Source organism: Hyaena hyaena, unplaced genomic scaffold (assembly GCF_003009895.1).
Source record: "Hyaena hyaena isolate Hyena2069 unplaced genomic scaffold, ASM300989v1 scaffold_231, whole genome shotgun sequence".
NCBI classification, from domain to species: Eukaryota; Metazoa; Chordata; class Mammalia; order Carnivora; family Hyaenidae; genus Hyaena; species Hyaena hyaena.
The window spans coordinates 1,283,068-1,303,178 of NW_024080862.1; the positions used below are offsets into that span (position 1 = coordinate 1,283,068).

Genomic DNA, 20,111 nt, shown 5'->3' on the forward strand with positions numbered 1-20,111 from the left:
TGATTAAGCACTCAGAAAAACCACAGAGGGGCACCTGTATGGCTCAGTCAGTTGAGCATCCAGCTTCAGCTCAGGTCATGATCTCATCATTCATGGCTTCAGGCCTCGTGTAGGGCTCTGTGCTGACAGCTGGCTCAGAGCCTGGAGTCTGTTTCAGATTCTGTGTCTCCCTCTCTGATCCTTCCCTGCTCACACTGTCTCTCTCTCTTTCTCAGAAATAAATAAAAAACATTTAAAAATTAAAAAAAAAAAGAAAAACCACAGAATAACCAAAAGATAATGAGATGAAAACCAAATGAATGTGTAAACAAAATAAAAATATAGAGAATGGGAATAATAACATATGGGGAGGAATTTTTTAATTCTAAGAAAATAGATACATTATACAAATTAGTGAGAAAACTAAAACTGCTATCTCTCCAGAAAGAGGTATTCATAAAACATACAAAAAATGGTGAATAGTTCAGAAAGACCCATAAATTGCCAAGGTTTTGCCCCAGACTGGGACTGGGATGAGGTGGTTTTACTGTTGAGGTTTAAGAAACCCTTCAAAGTGAAAATAAAAGAGCTCAGAAACCAGGCTATGAGCACCATAAAGGCAGGGATAGTGTTTTACTCACCACCATATCCCCAGCTCCTGACATAGCACCTGGCATATAGTAAAAACTAAAAATCTGTTAAGTGACTGGAAGGAGAACATTTCATTATTTTATGCATGTGTAATTTTCAAAGAAGGTAAGCTAACACTTTTAATTATAAAAAGTGAAAACATTTCTAGAGCAGCCTTCATTTTTAAAGTCCCTTGAATACAAAAGTGAAAATTTACTAATCAAGATTTTTATTTTATAAAAACCATTTATTTCCCACATGGAATTACCCATTATTAAACAACTAATAAAATATGTAATATACAGTCTTACGTTTAAAACATGGTTAATATAACGAATAATTTGACAGACAAGAAGACGGACTTCAGGAGGTAAGTATGTCCAACATAACTAAAAGGAGCTGGACTTACAAATCGCTTAATTGGAAAAGGGATTAGTGTTTAAGAAATGTTTTCACTGGTGAAAAGTTACTCCAAAAAAAAGCAAAAACACTGACTTACAAAGCCAAATTATTTCTTAGTTTCAATTCTTGCATATCCTAAATGAGGTTCATATTAAATGAAAATAAAAGGTTAAACATCAATATGTAAAAAAGGAATTCAACTACTCAAGTACTAGATACTGCTTCATACTCTTTATATCTACTGCCAGAATCATGAACTGATTTTTTAAAAAAATAATTTATCAATTACTACCTAAGGTTATTAACCATGACAACTAGCATCACTAGACATATGTCATTTCTCCTATTGCTTTTATCACTATAGTACAATATAAAACTTCTAATATTTTATGGCCTTTATGTATCAAACTAATTAGTACCTTAGAAAAATAAAGTTCTAACTATAAAGTTGGTGGTTTAAGGCTCAGTAAACAGTAACCAAACAAAAGTCATAACAGATTTTCCTCATCAAGAGTAAGATTAGCCAAAGGTTTTTTCCTTTGTTTTGTGACATTGCTTCATTTTACTCTGTTCCATCCCATTTTCTTTCACAGTTAAAAAAAAAAAAAAAAGATATGAGGATGTTGAATGGCCTCAAGCCATTATTGTAGGTTTGTTTCTGTTTAAGCCAAAAACCATTGAAAATAGGTCTTTAGTTCTAGCAGATTAGAATAAATTATCAAAAATTCACATTTTCTTCAAAAAATTTCAGCTGGCGAGCTTTCACACTGTAAGTTGTGTATTTTTCACCCATGTGCTTCTGCAAACGTACCTAGTGGAGAAACAAAAAGAAAATCAGTATGTAGTAGAAAGAATATTTTTTAATCTTTTAGAAGAAAGGCTTTTCTTTTTTATTATAGTTTATTGTTTAGTTGGTTTCCTTATAACACACAGTGTTCCATGCAACAAGTGCCCTCCTCCATGCCCATCACCATTTTCCCCTCTCCTCCACCCCCCATCAGTTGGTTCTCAGTATTTAAGTGTCTCTTATGGTTTGCCTCCCTCCCTCTCCATAACTATTTTTTCCCCTTCTCCTCCCCTATGGTCCTCTGTTAAGTTTCTCCTATTCCACATAAGAGTGAAAACATAAGGTATCTGTCTTTCTCTGCCAGACTTATTTCACTAAGCATAACACCCTCAGGTTCCATCCACGTTGCTACAAATGGCCAGATTTCATTCTTTCTCATTGCCATGTAGAATTCCATTGTATATATAAACCACACCTTGATCCATTTGTCACTGATGGACATTTAGGCTCTTACCATGATTTGGGTATTGTTGAAAGTGCTGCTATGAACATTGGGGTACATGTGCCTCTAGGCATCAGCACTCCTGTATCCCTTGGGTAAATTCCTAGCAGTGCTATTGCTGGGTTACAGGGGAGTTCTATTGTTAATTTTTTGAGGAACGTCCACACTGTTTTCCAAAGGGGCCGCACCAGTATACGTTCCCACCAACAGTGTAGGAGGGTGCCCATTTCTCCACATCTTCGCCAGCATCTAGAGTCTCCTGATTTCACTTTAGCCACTCTGACCGGCGTGAGGTGGTATCTCAGTGTGGTGTGGTTTTGATTTGTATTTACCTGATGAGGAGGGATGCTGAGCATCGTTTCATGTGTCTGTTGGCCATCTGGATGTCCTCTTTGGAGAAGTGTCTGTTCATATCTTCTGCCCATTTCTTCACTGTGTTTTGTTTTGGCGTGGAGTTTGGTGAGTTCCTTATAGATTTTGGATATTAACCCTTTATCTGATGTCATTTGCAACTATCTTTTCCGATTCCATCAGTTGCCTATTAGTTTTGTTGATTGTTTCCTTTGCTGTGCAGAAGCTTTTTACCTTGATGAGGTGTTACTAGTTCATTTTTGCTTTTGATTCCCTTGCCTTTGGAGATGTGTTGAGTAAGAAATTGGTGTGGTTGAGGTCAAGGAGGTTGTTTCCTGCTTTCTCCTCTAGGGTTTTGATGGTTTCCTGTCTCACATTCAGATCCTTCATCCATTTTGAGTTTATTTTTGTGTATGGTGTAAGAAAGTGGTCTAGTTTCATTCTTTTGCACGTTGCTGTCCAGTTCTCCCAGCACCATCTGTTAAAGAGGCTGTCTTTTTTCCATTGGATACTCTTTCCCGCTTTGTCAAAGATTAGTTGGCCATACATTTGTGAGTCCAATTCTGAGTTCTCTATTCTATTCCATTGGTCTGTGTGTCTGTTTTGTGCCAATACCATACTGTCTTGATGATGACAGCTTTGTAGTAGAGGCTAAAGTCTGGGATGGTGATGCCTCCTGTTTTGGTTTTCTTCTTCAATATTAGTTTAGCTATTCAGGTCTTTTGTGGTTCCATACAAATTTTAGGATTGTTTGTTCTAGCTTTGAGAAGAATGCTGGTGCAATTTTGATTGGGATTGCATTGAATGTGTAGATTGCTTTGGGTAGTATTGACATTTTAACAATATTCTTCCAATCCATTAGCATGGGATGTTTTTGCATTTCTTTGTGTCTTCTTCAATTTCCTTCATAAGTTTTCTATAGTTTTCATCATACAGATCTTTTACATCTTTGGTTAGGTTTATTCCTAGGTATTTTACAGTTTTTGGTGCAACTGTGAATGAGATCAGTTGATTCTATTTCTGTTGCTTCATTGTTGGTGTATAAAAATGCAAACGATTTCTGTACATTGATTTTGTACCCTGCAGCTTTGCTGAATTCATGGATCAGTTCTAGCAGACTTTTGGTGGTGTCTGTCGGGTTTTCCACGTAGAGTATCATGTCATTTGCAAAAAGTGAAAGTTTGACTTCATCTTTGCCAACTCTGATGCCTTTTATTTCATTTTGTTGTCTAATTGCTGATGCTAGGACTTCCAGCACTATGTTAAACAACAGTGGTGAGAGTGGACATCCCTGTCGTGTTCCTGATCTCAGGGGGAAAGCTCTCAGTTTTTCCTCATTGAGGATGATATTAGCTGTGGGCTTTTCATAAATGGCTTGTATGATGTTTAAGTAAGTTCCTTCTATCCCAACTTTCTCGAGGGTTTTTATAAAGGATACTGTATTCTGTCAAATGCTTTTTCTGCATTTATTGACAGGATCATATGGTTCTTTTCTTTTCTTAATGTGATGTGTCATGTTGATTGATTTGCAAATAATGAGCCAGACCTGCAACCCAGGAATGAATCCCACTTGATCATGGTGGATAATTCTTTTTATATGCTGTTGAATTCAATTTGCAAAATTCTTGTTGAGAATTTTTGCATCCATATTCATCAGGGATATTGGCCTGTAGTTCTCTTTTTTTTTTTTGCTGGGTCTCTATCTTATTTGGGAATCAGAGTGATCCTGGCTTCGTAGAATGAGTCTGGAAGTTTTCCTTCCATTTCTATTTTCTGGAACAGCTTGAAAAGAATGGGTATTAACTCTGATTTAAATGGTAGAATTTCCTAGGGAAGCCATCTGGTCCAGGGCTCTTAGTTGTTGGGAGATTTTTGATAACTGATTCCATTTCTTCACTAGCTATGGGTCTGTTCAGATTTTCTATCTCTTCCTGTTTGAGTTTTGGGGTGTGTGTGTGTGTGTGTGTGTTTAGGAATTAGTCCATTTAGAAGAAAGGCTTTTCAAGAAAAAAAAAAAAAAAAGAAGGGCTTTTCTAAGCATGGTTCCAGAGGTGGAAACGAGATGGGAAATACTGTCATATTTAAAAAATTTTAAACTTCAAGATATCAAAAAATAAAATCATGAGAAATTACAGAACAAATAATACACTGGGGAAAACTTACAACATACATGCCAAAGAATTAATACCATTAATACAATATAGAGCTCTTGGGGGACCCTGGGGGGCTCAGTCCATTAAGTGTCTGACTCTTGGTTTCAGCTCAGGTCATGATCTCACACTTCGTGGGTTCGAGCCCTGTGTTGGGCTTGGCACTGACAGCGTGGAGCCTGCTTGGGACTCTCTCCCTCCCTCTCTCTCTGCCTCTCCCCTCAACTCTCTCTCTCATTAAATCAATAAACTTTAAACAGCACAGAGTTTCCCTATTTAAAAAAAAATTGAGCTCTTAGAATCAGTAAAACACAATATTAGAACATTATACTTGGTAAAATAACAATACTTGGTAAAATAACAAAATCAATCCTATAGATAATTCAGCAAAGCTATTCACAAATTAATACAAATAACCAATTACAACAAATTTCAATCTAATAATAAAAAAATAAATATGACATGACAATATATGCCTGGAATTGAAATAACACCTAATAATGTGTGAAACAGATGTCACACACCTCCTATCCAGTGCACAGAAAATGACACAGTATCACAGTGTTTGTGGTATTTCTGCCAAAAGTGCATAATCTGAATTTATTCAATAGGAAATACATCAAACAAATCCAAACCGAGGGTCACTTTATAAAACATATGGCCGATAACTCTTCAAAAATGTCCTAACTGTTCCCGATTAAATGAGAAATAATAAATATAATCCCAGTCGGTTCCATATCTGGCATGAGAGCTTGAGAAGTTTTGAAGACCCCCTCCTCAACAGAAACTGGTAAAAATTATTTTTTAAACTAACCATTTAAAATCTCTGGAAGTGGTCCTGAGGGCATACAGCAAATAAAGACATTTTTTTTTCTCAAGAAAATCCACTAAAACCCATTAAGAACAGTGAGAGCAGGGGTGCCTGGGTGGCTTAGTCGGTTAAGCGTCCGACTTTCGCTTAGGTCATGATCTCGCGGTTCGTGGGTTCGAGCCCCGCGTCGGGCTCTGTGCTGACAGCCAGCTCAGAGCCTGGAGCCTGTTTCAGTCTGTGACTCCCTCTCTCTCTGGCCCTCCCCTGCTCACGCTGTCTCTCTCTCTCTCTCTCCTAGAAATAAATAAAAAACATATTAAAAAAAAAAAAAAAGAACAGTGAGAGCAGGTGGTATCTAAGATAAGATCAACTGCCTCCCTCCCCAGTCCCTGCTGAGTGAGACAAAAACTCTATCCAAGACTGTAGGCAACAACACAGGCCTCCCTTTCTATCAGCTCCTAGTCCAAAGGCAATCTTCCTGTGAGGGGCAGGACATCAGATCTCATCCTGCCTCCCTCCCCACATCTGTGGTTAAGGATACATTTTAGAGAGTGCAGCCAAGAGGTGGGAACTTCCTTTTTATACCAGGTTAGACTTGTACGATGGAGGCTGTATCATGGGAGCAAGGCTAATGAAAATACTGGGTTCCCAATCACCATTGCCCCAGACCATAAAGTGAAGATTTCATGTTTAGGTGAAGCCTGACAAGAAGACCAGCCCCCCACCCCCACCCACCCAACACTGAGCTCCCAAAGTAGGAGTGTCACTCATAGACAAGTATGCTATTGTATTCATTCCCAGCTGTGCTCAAGAGACTTTGCCTGGGGTGAAAAGCGAGACAAAAAACAACACCAAAACTTTTCCTTAATGGGCTGACCTCATTTAGAACAGAATGGAAACATTCAAACCTACAAGTGCTCTCAAAAACTGGAAGTAGTGGTGAATGGCAACTAGGAGGAGACTGGTAGACTCGCTGGATATATAGGCTAAACTGTGGGCCACCTACTTTGATGGAGACAACTATGAAGCTGGGAGGGGCCCCCCTGGGGTCAAAACAAATTTTAAACACTGACCCTGGGAACTATCCCTTCAAAGAATCCCAAATTTAACTGGATCAGTCTGTGGAGCAATGTGAGCTCCAGGACATTGCTGGAAACAATGTCTTCCTCCCAGGGGAGGCCAGTGCCCAGACTTGTACAATAGTGTTTCTGAAATGTCCAGTTTTCAACAGTTATAAGACACAGAAAAACAGGATAGTAAGACACATACACTGGGGAAAAGAAGGTGGCAAGAGAGGCACTACCTAGGAGAGCAACCAGATGCCAGATTAACAGGCAAAGATATCATTAGAAACATGTTCACAGAACTAAAGAAAACTATGATTTTTTTTTTATATTTTTATTTATTTCTAGGAGAGAGAGAGAGAGAGAGACAGCGTGAGCAGGGGAGGGTCAGAGAGAGAGGGAGACACAGACTCAAATAGGCTCCAGGCTCTGAGCTGGCAGTCAGCACAGAGCCCGACGTGGGGCTCGAACCCACGAACCGCGAGATCATGACCCAAGCGAAAGCCGGACGCTTAACCGACTAAGCCACCCAGGCGCCCCTAAAGAAAACTATGATTAACAAAGTAGTTATAAGAACTAGATGGAAATTCTGAAGTGGAAAAGTACAATGACAAATGAAAAACTCAACAGAGAGGCTCAACAGTATATTTGATTGGCAGAAAGAAAAGTTAAGTGGGCTGGAGATAGATCAATAAAGATTATGTAATCAAAGAACAGAGAGAAAAGAAAATGAAGAAAAGTGAACATCACTTCAGAGAAAAGTGGGACATCATTCAACACACCAACACATGTGTAATGGTACCATCAGAAGGAGAAGAGCAAGAAAGAAGCAGAAAAAATTACTTAAAGAAATAATAGCTGAGCAATCCCTATCAAAATAACACCAGCATTCTTCACAGAGCTAGAACAAACAATCCTAAAGTTTGTATGGAACCAGGAAAGACCCCAAATAGCCAAAGCAATCTTGAAAAAGAAAACCAAAGCTGGAGGCATCACAATCCCACACTTCAAGCTGTATTACAGAGCTGTAATCATCAAGACAGTATGGTACTGGCACAAAAACACTCAGATCAATGGAACAGAATAGAGTGTGGTAGGGTTTCCTCCCTAAGGAAAGAAAAAAACCTCAATGCAACCTGGCTATATGCATATATGATAACATGCCTCATGACCTTGTAACACAGGGTCACTTAATCAGACTACATGTTTGTATGTTACCATATATGGGAGACAAAGAAGTAAAAATATATATAAAAAGCTACACCACGTGGCGTTTGGGGCTCAGTTCTTTGGGAACCCAACTGAGTGGTTCCGGCAGGAATAAAGTTGCTTCCTGGAAAGAAAAGCTTCAGCCTCACAACTCTATGGGAGAATCCTGCTACACTACTTGGGAGCTCATCTGGGATTCAGAGACAGTGTATTTCCACATCCTTTGACACCAGGGACACGAACCTTGGAGCGCCAGGAGAGGCAGCTTTGCCTGGCACCAGCAGATGGCTTGATCTGCAGGAAACTAGCCCTCCTGGCATGCCAGGGGGAGGACTCTTGCAGTTTGGGAGTTCCAGCCTGGCATTGGGTTCTGTGCTGACAGCTCAGAGCCTGAAGCCTGCTTTGGATTCTGTGTTTCCCTGACTCTGTGCCCCTCCGCCACTCACACCCTGTTTCTCTCTCTCTCTCAAACATAACAAATTTTTAATTAAAAAAAAAAAAGCAATTATACAATAGGTATGAAAGAGAACAGAGGAGGATGAAGTACCAGGACTTCATCTCACATGGACAAAAATTACCCTGGCAAAATGCCTGATGTAACTATTTTGGAATTCTGCAGTCTATTGAAGACTTGTAAGTTCCAGGGGAAGGCTGGTAAACTGTGGTTAATTTCAGTCAATTTCAGTTCCTAGCACCCCTAGCCTGGTGGCAGGCAGCTGTGCAGATGTTCCTAGAGCAACCTACACACAGCCTGTAGAGCCAGGGTAGGCAGTAAGAATTTATCCTCCAAGTCCTGGGGGTCTGTGTATGGACAGATGATTGCTGCTTCTGATCACAGAGTTGCAAACACAGAAGCAGGCAACCACTGTTGAAGCCCTCACTGACAGTTACAAACCCCTCCCCTCCAGCTGAAACAACTTCCAGGGGACTTAGAAACCTGATATATACGCATAGTGGGAGTCTCAGAAGGGGAAGAAAGAGGAAGAGAGATTATTTGAAGAAATAATAGCCAAAATGTATGAAGTTTTAACAAATACATGAATATAAACTAATTCAAGAAGTTCAATAAACTCCAAGTAGGATGAAACAAACTGTTCCTACCCAGACACATTATAATCAAGCTGTTGAAAGCTGAAGAGACACAGAGAATCTTGAAAGCACCAATAAAGGAGCATCTTATCACATACAAAGGATCTCCAATATGATATCAGATTTCTCATCAGAAACTGTGGAGGCCAGAAGGCAGTGGGGCAGTATTTTCAAAGTGAAACAAAAAGAACAAAAAAAATAAATAAAAACCCAACTGTCATCCAAGAATCTTTTATCTGGCAAAGTAGTGCCATTGCAACAACATCAATGGACCTTGAAGGCATTATTCTAAGTGAAATAAGTCAGAGAAATGAAAATACTGTATGATCTCACTTATATGCAGAATCTTAAAAAAATGAACTCTCTCTCAAAATAAATAAATAAACTTAAAACAATAAAGAATACCAGTTATTCACTAAGTCTTCCAAAAAAAACAAGTGGGGGAACAGTCCCCAACTCATTCTATTAAGCCATTATTACCCTGATAACACAACCAAAGACATCACAGAAAACTAAAGACCAGTATCTTGTAAGAATATGGACAAAAGAATCTTCAACAAAATACTAGAAACATGACTCCAGAAACATATAAGTAGTAGTAGTAGTAGTATGACCAAGTGAGGTTTATCTCAGGAATGCAAGGATGGTTTAACATCCCCAAATCAATTAATGTTATACACCCTATCAACAACTGAAAACAAAAGCCATATGATCATTGAAATAGAAAGCATCTGACAAACCTAATAAGTTTCTATGATTAAAAAAAAAAAAACTCAACAAACCAGGAAAGAAGGAACCTTCTTCAAACTGATAAATGGTATCTATAAAAACCCACAGTCAACTAATGGTGAAAGACTGGATGCTTTCCCTCCTAGATCAGAAACAAGTCAAGGATCTCCACTTGTACCACTTCTAACCAATACTGTACTGGAGGTTTTAGCCAGGGGAATGAGGCAAGAAAAAGAAGTAAAAGGCATTCAGACTAGAAAGTAAAACTAACTCTATTCACAGATGATATGGTATTATTTAGAGAAGAATTCCAAGGAGTCCACACACACACATACGCAAAAGGATATTGAACCCAATATATAAGTTCAGCAAGGTTACAGAACACAGAGTCAAGATTTCCAAAATCAAATTTATTTCTATGCATTTGCAGTAAACAATCCCAAATAAATAAAAGAAGATTCCATTAGCATCAAAAAGAATAAAATACTCAGGAATAAATTTAACAAGAGGTAAAAAGCTTATGCTCTGAAAACTACAAAATGCTGTTTAAAGGAATTTAAGATCTAAAATTTAATAAACTTAAAATCACCTCATGTTTCTGAATAGGAAGTCTTAACTTTGTTGAGACGATAATACTCCACAAATTAAACTGCAGATTTAATGCAATCCCTATAAGAATCCCAGCTGGCTTCTTTGAAGAAACTGACAAGCAAATTCTAAAATGCATAGAACTGTAAGGAACCCAGAATAGCTAGAACAAGTTTGAAAAGTAAAAAGTTGGAGGACTCATCTATCTTGATTTCAAAACTTAACTACAAATCAACAATTAACAGGACTGTATGGTACTGCTATAAAGACAGACACAGATTAAAGGAACAGAATTGAGAGTCCAAAAATAAGCCCAAGCATATATGCTCAACTTGTTTTTTTTTTTTTGACCAGGGGGCAGAACAGTCTTTCCAACAAATGGTGGCCAGACAACAAGATAGCCACATACATAAGAATGAAGATGGGGGGCGCCTGGGTGGCTTAGTCGGTTAAGCGTCCGACTTTCGCTTAGGTCATGATCTCGCGGTTTGTGGGTTCGAGCCCCGCGTCGGGCTCTGTGCTGACTGCCAGCTCAGAGCCTGGAGCCTGTTTCAGTCTGTGACTCTCTCTCTCTCTGACCCTCCCCTGCTCACGCTGTCTCTCTCTCTCTCTCTCTCCTAGAAATAAATAAAAATATAAAAAAAAATTAAAAAAAAAAAAAGAATGAAGATGGACCTTTACTCCATACAATATACAAAAATTAACTCAAAATACATCAAAGACCTAAATGTACAGACTAAAACTATAAACCTTTTAGAAGAAAACATAGAGGTAAACCTACATGATCTTGGATTTGGCAAAAGATTCGTTGATGACACCAAAAACACAAGCAGCAAAAGAAAAATAGGGGCGCCTGGGTGGCTCAGTCAATTGAGCATCCGACCTCGACTCAGGTCATGATCTTGCAGTCTGTGAGTTCGAGCCCCGTGTGGGGCTCTATACTGACAGCTGAGAGCCTGGAGCCGGCTTCAGACTCCATGTATGTTTCCCTCTCTCTCTGCTCCTACACCCCGTTCACATGCTGTTTCTCTCCATCTCTCAAAAATAAACATTAAGAAATAAAAATAAATTGGACTTCATCAAAAATGAAAATTTTTGTGTTTCAAAGAACACTATCAAGAAAGAAAAAAGACATTCTTCCATTCCTGCAGAATGGGGAAAAATATTTACAGATCATATATTTGATACTATGACTTATATCTAGAATATATCGAGAATTCCTACAACTCATTAATTAAAATATAAATAACTCAATTGAAAAATAGGCAAAGAACTTGAGTAGACATACCTCCAAAGAAAATATACAAAATGCAAAGTAGTACATGAAAAGATGCTCAACATCATTAGTTGCAATCCAGGAAATGCAAATCAAAACCACAATAAATACCACTTCCACCTGCTAGGATGGCTAACAAATGTTGACTAGGATGGCAAGAAATCAGAACAAAACGATGCAGCTGCTTTAGACAGTCTGGAATTGGGGCTTGGTTAAGCATCCAACTTGAGCTCAGGTCATGGTCTCATGGTCCATGGGTTTGAGCCCTGCATCGGGCTCTGTGCTGACAGCTCAGAGCCTGGAGCCTGCTTCGAATTCTGTGTATGTCTTTCTCTGTCCCTACCCCACTCCCCCACTTGTGCTCTCTCTCTGTCTCTCTTTCTCTCAAAACTAAGCATTAAAAAAAAAAAAATGAAAAAGAACATAGTCTGAAGCTCCTCAAACATTTAAATGTAGACTTACCATGTGACCCAACAATTCCACTCTCCTAGTTATACATCCAAGGGAACTGAATCCACACTGAAGCTTACACACCAGTGTTTATACCAGATTTAGTCACAACAGGTACAAGGTGGAAACAACCAAAATGTCCATCAACTGATAAAGAGAGTAAACAAAATGTGGTATATCCACACAACAGAATACTGTTAAGCCATAAAAAGGAATGAGGTACTGATACCTGCTCCTATACACATGAACCTTGAAGACATTATGCTAAGTGAAAAAAGTCAGTCACAAAAAACTATATATTTTATAGGATTCTATTAAATGAAATGTCCAAAATAGGCAAATCTATACAGAGAGAAGGCAGATTTAGTGGTTTCTTAGGATTGGAAGGAAGAGAGGATAGGATACCAATAGCTAAAAGTACAAGGTTTCATTTAAAAAAAAATTTTTTTTTAATGTTTTCTCCATTTCTGAGAGAGACAGACAGACAGAATGAGCAGGGGAGGGTCAGAAAGAGGGGGAGACACAGAATCCCAAGCAGGCTCCAGGCTCCAAGCTAGCTGTCAGCACAGAGCCTGACGCGGGGCTTGAACCCACACACTGTGAGATCATGACCTGAGCCTAAGTCGGACGCTCAACCGACTGAGCCACCCAGGCGCCCCTAAGGTTTCATTTTAAGGAGACAAAAATATTTAAAATTGACTGTAATGATATATATATTTGTGAATATATATTGAATATATTAAAAACCACTGAATTGTACACTTAAAAATTTTTTTTAACATTTATTTATTTTTGACAGAGAGAGAGAACACAAGCAGCAGAGGGGCAGGAAGAGAGGCAGACAGAGGATCTATCCCAAAGTAGGGCTCAAACTCATGAACAGTGTGATCATAACCTGAGCCAAAGTCTGACACTTAACTGACTGAGCCATCCAGGCACCCTTGAAGTGTACACTTTAAATGCATGAACTGTGGCGCCTGGATGGCTCAGTTGGCTGGGCGTCCGACTTTGGCCTAGGTCATGATCTCACCGTTCCAGAGTTCGAGCCCCGCACTGGGCTCTGTGCTGACAGCTCGGAGCCTGAAGCCTGTTTCTGATCCTGTGTCTCGCTCGGTCTCTCTGCCCCTTCCCCATTCACACTCTGGTCTGTCTCTCAAAAATGAACATTAAAAAACAAAAATTTTTTTAAAATGTGTGAATTGCATGTTATGTGAATTACACCTTTAAAAACTATTTTAAAAGGTAATCCTTTATTTAATGCAATCACAGTTGAGTTGAATCAACTGAATCCTAGAACAGAATGATTTTTTTTTCTTTTGCTATAAAGGATAGCAGTACGATAATTCATGAAATTTAAATAATGTCCGTAGATTAGGTAGTGGTATTATATCAGTGTTAATTTCCTGAATTTAATCACTGTGCTGTGGTTATGTAAGGACGTATTCTTGTTTTTAGGAAATACAATGACGAATTCAGGGGTGGAGGGCCATCATGTCTACAACATTCTAACAAATGGACAGAAAAATAATTATACGTGTGGAAAAAAGAATAATGAAGCAAAAGTGGTAGAATAGTAATATTAGGGAATATAGATAAGGAGTATTCCTGAATTCTTTATACTATTTTTGCAACTTTCTGTTAGTCTAAAATTATTTTAAAATAAAAAATTAAAACAACACAATAAGCCCATTTATTATTAAATTGCTGGAGAAGTGAGATTCAGTGGCTGTCCAGAGCAATGGATTTTCCATCCTGGAACCATGGCCCAGTTTCTCTATAACCCTGCAGAGAAGGCCGCAGTGCTGCTGTGACTTACTCTAAGCACTGACTGGCCACATTTTGGCACTATGCTGGTTTCTCGAACCAGTCTCTGCTGAGATCCCTACATCTACTCAGGGCTTGAAAAAAATAGTCAAGAGTGCTCAGACTGACAGCTTCCAACAGCTCACAGTCAAGGAAACTGCTGAACAGATTGGTCGCCACTGAGGTGTGGATTTTTTTTTTTTTTTAACTTATTTAAATCCAAGTTAGTTAACATACAGTGTAATAATGATTTCAGGAATAGAATTTAGTGATTGACCACTTACATATAACACCCAGTGCTCATCCCAACAAGTGCCCCCCTTAATGCCCATCGTATTTGGCCCATCCCCCACAAACCCGCCACCCTCAGCAACCCTTAGTTTGTTCTCTGTATTTGAGTCTCTTATGGTTTGTCTCCCTGTTTTTACATTATTTCTGCTTCCCTTCCCTTATGTTCATCTGTTTTGTTTCTTAAATTCCACCTACGTGATATCATATATTCCTTTCTCTGACTGACTTATTTTGCTTAGCATCATACACTCTAGTTCCATCCACATAATTGTAAATGGCAAAATATCATTCTTTTTGATCACCAAGTAATATTCCATGGTGTGTGTGTGTGTGTGTGTGTGTATATGTGTGTGTGTGTGTGTATATATATATATATATATACATGTATATATATATATACACACACATATGCCACATCTTCTTTATCCATTCATCTGTCAATGGACATCTGGGGCTCTTTCTATACTTCGGCTATTGTCGATAGTGCTGCTATAAACACTGGGGTGCATGTGCCCCTTTGAAATAGCATACCTGTATCCCTTGGATAAATACCTAGTGGTGCAATTGCTGGATCATAAGGTCATTCTATTTTTAATTTTTTGAGGAGCCTCCATGCTGTTTTCCAGAGTAGCTGCACCAGTCTGCATTCCCACCAGCAGTGCAAAAGAGATCCTCTTTCTCTGCATCCTCACCAACATCTGTTGTTGCCTGAGTTGTTAATGTTAGCCGTTCTGATGGGTGTGAGGTGGTAGCTCACTGTGGCTTTGATTTGTATCTCCTTGTTGATGAAGGATATTGAGCATCTTTTCATGTGTCTGTTAGCCATCCGGATGTCTTCTTTGGAAAAAAGTCTATTCGTGTCTTTTGCTCATTTCTTCACTGGATTATTTGGTTTTTGGGTGTTTGATAAGAGTTTGATAAGTTCTTTATAGATTTTGGATACTAACCCTTTACCTGATATGTCATTTGCAAATATTTTCTCCCATTCTGTCCGGTGCCTTTTAGTTTTGCCAATTATTTCCTTCACTGTGCAGGTTTTTATCTTGATGAGGTCTCAAAAGTTCATTTTTGCTTTTGTTTCCCTTACCTCCAGAGACATATCAGGTAAGAAGCTGCTGCAGCCAAGGTCAAAGAAATTGTTGCCTGTTTTCTCCTCTAGGATTTTAATGGCTTCCTGTCTTATGTTAGATCTTTCAACCATTTTGAGTTTATTTTTGTTTATGGTGTAAGAAAATGGGTCACACCTCTATCCCTTGGCTCAGGTTCATTCTTCTGCATGTCATTGTCCAGTTTTCCCAACACCATTTGCTGAAAAGACTTTCCTGCTTTGTCCAAGATTAGTTGGCCATACTGGCTGTTTTTGTGCCAGCACCATACTATCTTGATGATTATAGCTTTGTAATACAGCTTGAAGTCTGGAATTGTGATGCCTCCAGCTTTGGTTTTCTTTTTCAATATTACATTGGCTAATCAGGGTTTTTCCTGGTTCCATACAAATTTTAGAATTGTTTGTTCTAGCTCTGTGAAGAATGCTGGTGTTATTTTGATAGAGACTGCAGTGTGGATGTGGTTTTATGTCAGGGAGATCATAGGTAAGCATGGCATTGTTGGCTATAATATTTGAAGACCAATCTTTAACATCTGTTTATATTTGGTTTATTATTTGAGTGTTCTTAGAACATGTGTGTTCATACTGATGTTTGGATAAAGTAAGGTAATGTATCAAAAATAATATAAACTGGTGGAGAAGCAACTGTATTTCTAGGAATTTAAGGCTTTATTGTTGCTATTATTATTACCAAACAACTAGAAATACAAATTTTTATAAAGTAAAGCTAGTCAAAAAAATGTTTGTTCAGGCATTTCTACTACTCTGAAAATTTTTTTTCCTTTTTATGTTTTTTTTTTTAACATTTATTTATTTTTAAGAGACAGAGACAGAGCATATGTGGGGGAAGGGCAGAGAGAGAAAGCAAGACACAGAGTCTTAAGTAGGCTCCAGGCTCCGAGTTGTCAGCACAGAGCCTGATGTGGGACTTGAACCTATGGACTGCATGATCGTGACCTGAGCCCAAGTCAAGACGCTTAACTGACTGAGCCACCCTGGTACCTCTACTCTGAAAGTTTTCTTAATGCAGGTTGTGATATATAATATAATATATTATATAATATATAATGCAGTTGACTCACTGGAGAATAATCTGTATGACCCAAAGCAAGTGGTCATCCCAATCAGGAAATAGCCCTGGGACAGTAGGAAAAGAGCAGTGGTCTCAAAAGTACAGGATTGATCAAGTGATTGTGACCACAAGAAGCTGGCTGTGCTTCTAAGCTCAGTTGTACCATTATGTAAAAATACATGCTATAAAACTGAGTACAGTATAATTCTGTTTGGCTTAAAAAAAAAAAGGTATGATACATATATATGGATGTGATGGATGTGTATATACACAGCAAACTAGAGACATACATATAAGAGAATAAAAGTATCGAAACAGTAGGGGTAGAGAACCCACAGAGGCTCCGCACTTAGCGCAGAGCAGAGCCCAATGTGGGGCTCAATCCCATGAACTGCGAGATCATGACCTGAGCTGAAATCAAGTTTTAGATCTTTAACCAACTGAGCCACCCAGGTGCCAGCTGGTTAAGGCTGGGTTAAATCCCAGCTGGTATTTTTTAAAAAATTTTTTTTATTGTTTTATTTATTTCTGAGAGAGAGACAGCATGAGCAGGGAAGGGTCAGAGAGAGAGGGAGACACAGAATCTGAAACAGGCTCCAGGCTCTGAGCTAGCTGTCAGCACAGAGCCCGACGTGGGGCTCAAACCCACGAACGATGAGATCATGACCTGAGCCGAAGTCAGATGCTCAACCGATTGGGCCACCCCAGGACCCCCCAGGTGGCATTTTTAACAAGTTGATCCTAAAATTCACATGGAAATGCAAATAATAGCTAAAACAGTCTTGATAAAGAAAAGTTAAAGAACTAACATTCCTGATTTCAAAACGTACTACAAAGTTACAGTAAGAAAGACAATATAGTATAGACATAAACAGAGACACAAATCAATGGAACATAATTCAGAGTCTAGAAATAAACCTTACATTTTTGTTTTTGAACTGATTTTCAACAAGGATGCCACAACAACTTGGTGGGAAAAGAAGTGTGCTAGGACAACTGGCTATCCACATGTGGAAGAATGAAGATACAGCCCTTCCTTATACAATACAAAACATTAACTCAAAGGGATTACAGACCTACTTGTAAGAATTTGTATGATAAAACTCTTAGAAGATAGCAATAAATCTTCATGACCTTAGTTTAGGCAAAGCCTCTTAGATATGACACCAAAATCACAAGTGACAAAAAACAAAATAGGTAAGTTAGACTTCAACAAAATTAGAACCTTTTGTGCTGCAAACAATGCCATCAAGAAAGTGAAAAAAAAAACTTTTTGCAAATCACATATCTGATAAAGGACTTGTATCTAGAATATGTAAACAACTCCTACAACTCAACAATAAAAAGATAAATAACAATTTTAAGATATGTAAAAGGTCAGAATAGATGTGTCTCTAAAAAAGACATACGACTGACCATCAGGCACTAAAGATGCCAATATCATTACCCACTAGGGCAAAGCAAATCAAAACCTTAATGAGATCTCATTTCCTACCTGCTAGGATGGCTATAATCAAAATGATGACACTGACAAGAATGTGGACAAATTAGAACCCTCACACATTGCTGGTAGGAATGTAAATTGGTGCAGCTGCTTTGGAAAACAGTCTGGCAGTTCTTCAAAATGTTAAACGCACTTTCCATATGATTTAGCAAATTCCACTCCTAGGTACATACCCAAGAAAAATGAAAACATTATGTCCACACAAAAACTTGTCCACAAATGTCACAGCAGCATTATTCATAATAGCCAAAAAAATGGAAACAACCTAAGTGTCCATCAGCTGATGAACAGATAATCAAAATATGGGACAGCTATAGAATGGAATAGCATTTGACTATATAAAACAATGAAGGATGTGATATATGCTACCACATGCATGAATCTTGAAAACTTTATGCTGAGAGAAGCCAATCACAAAAGACCATATGATTCCACTTAAATGAAATGAAATGTCCAGAATAGGCAAATCTATAGACCTAGGAAGATCAGTGGTTGCTCAGGGGTGGAGGGCTTGGGGGACAATGGAGAGTGATGAGTACAGGCTTTGTTTTGGAGGTATTAAATGTTCTAACATCGGTTGTGGTAATGGCTGTACAATTCTGCGAACATACTAAAAACCACTGAACTATGTGCTTTAAATGGGTGAAAGGTATAGTATGTTAATTATACTTCAAAAGTCCATTAAAAAGAATTCCACAGTATAAGCAACTGACACATTAGGCTGATGGGACACTCACCTCTCTCTCCACTTCATCCTCCTCTTCTAAAAGATTATACACCTGCTCTAAAAGTTGAATCCCCAGGCCTTGGATTACATCAGCTCTCAAGATTTCAACCATTCTTCTGATCTTTTCAGAACCTGGCATGATAGCTAAAGAGAAATAACAAAGATAGGGAAAAATAAACACTTCATTGCAGCAAGAACATGTTTTTGTCAAAATCTTGTCATGTTAAGATTCTTTTCATTTTGAGAAAAGCTTGGTTTAATCACTTAATGTATTTTTAATGACTACAAGTATATACATGAGCTTACACTTCATGTCTTGTTACCAACCTTATAAACCTAAAATCCACAACTATCTAATTTGAAGAAAAGCCACATAAAAATACTAACATGCATTTTATTTATATTTATTTTTTAAAAACAATTTGCATGCAACTTTTGAGGAACACAAATGTTGCATAACATAAGATATGCCTTTTATGGAGCTATTCAAACCAAATAATAAAAAAAGCAAAAAACTTTTGAGAGCATTAGCTTCTTGGCGTGACACATTTCTCCAATAAACATGCTTTCCAGTTTGCTGAAAAAGAATAAACTGATCACCAGGAGGTAGCTCTTTAAAATGGAGTTCCTCAGCTTCTTCTGCAACCTTCCCATGAAGTATCAGCGTATCTCGATACTTCCGATGAAGTTTAAATTCTGACACTGGATCTGGAACCAGGAGATCTTCACAGCTCTCCTTAGGGTCCAATTTTAGGGTCTGAGTCATCAATTGGACCAAGTCACTCATTTCATTTGTATGACCTTTCCTGGGGGGAAAAATAAGTCCCCTTGTGATTTCACTGGCTTTATGAGAATTTTTCATCAAAAAATTAGATGCAAAACAACCTATAGGAAGTTCTGCCTTAAATAGGCAAGTAGCTCTTATAGACAGACCCTTCCATAAATAATAAGTATAAACCCAACAAAATACAAAACCCAAGTATGTGAAGACAATGGAGAATATACAAAACCTGTAAACAGGTTCTGGAGGGAGCGTCAACATCTTTTAGCCTAAGGACCATAGGCAGCTACAGTACAAAACCCACAGTCTTTCTGGCCTGCAGAACCAAAGGACGAAGTTCAGTCATGGCCGCTAGAGAGAGAAATCTTAGAAAAGAAAGAACCAGAAAGAAGAAGCTCCAGGTTCTATGTATAAATTCTGGCCAACTATTTTTAAGTAACTTAATTCCATCCACGTACAAAGTTCAAGAATATTTAAAGCAATGCAAAAATACCAGCTCCCAATGAGATAAAATTGACAATGTCTGGCATCCAGTCAAAAATATCAGACATCCAAAGAAGCAGGAAAAAGCACACTTTTATAAAGAGGAAAAAAAATCAGTTAATAGAAACAGCCCCAAAAGGGACACAAGTGACAGAATTAGTTGATAAGGACTTTTAAGTGGTTATTATAAATATATTCCGTATGTCCAAGGTAGAGGAAAGCATTAACATCTTAAGGAGAAGCATGGAAGATATAAAAAGACCCAAATGGAACTCCTGGAAATTGAAAGTACACTGTGTTAAATATATGAGATAGGATTAACAAC

The 20,111-nt window shown here is 38.3% G+C and overlaps 1 protein-coding gene across 9 annotated transcripts in view; it reads right to left on the reverse strand.

Moving 5' to 3' along the window:
- Positions 1-407: 407 nt before the first annotated feature.
- The window catches only part of NEK4 (NIMA related kinase 4), a 41,616-nt gene continuing 21,912 nt past the window's right edge, over positions 408-20,111 (reverse strand). For 7 of the 9 annotated variants that reach the window (XM_039243678.1, XM_039243674.1, XM_039243673.1 and 4 more), the window contains 3 exons: positions 19,123-19,328; positions 18,533-18,666; positions 408-1,822 (listed from right to left, as the gene is read on the reverse strand). In XM_039243678.1, the coding sequence (XP_039099609.1) occupies positions 1,730-1,822; positions 18,533-18,666; positions 19,123-19,328 (433 nt within the window). In that variant the 3' untranslated portion in view covers positions 408-1,729. Of the gene's footprint in view, positions 1,823-18,532; positions 18,667-19,122; positions 19,329-20,111 lie in introns of those variants that run through there. The other 2 variants (XM_039243676.1, XM_039243679.1) reach the window with 2 other exon arrangements.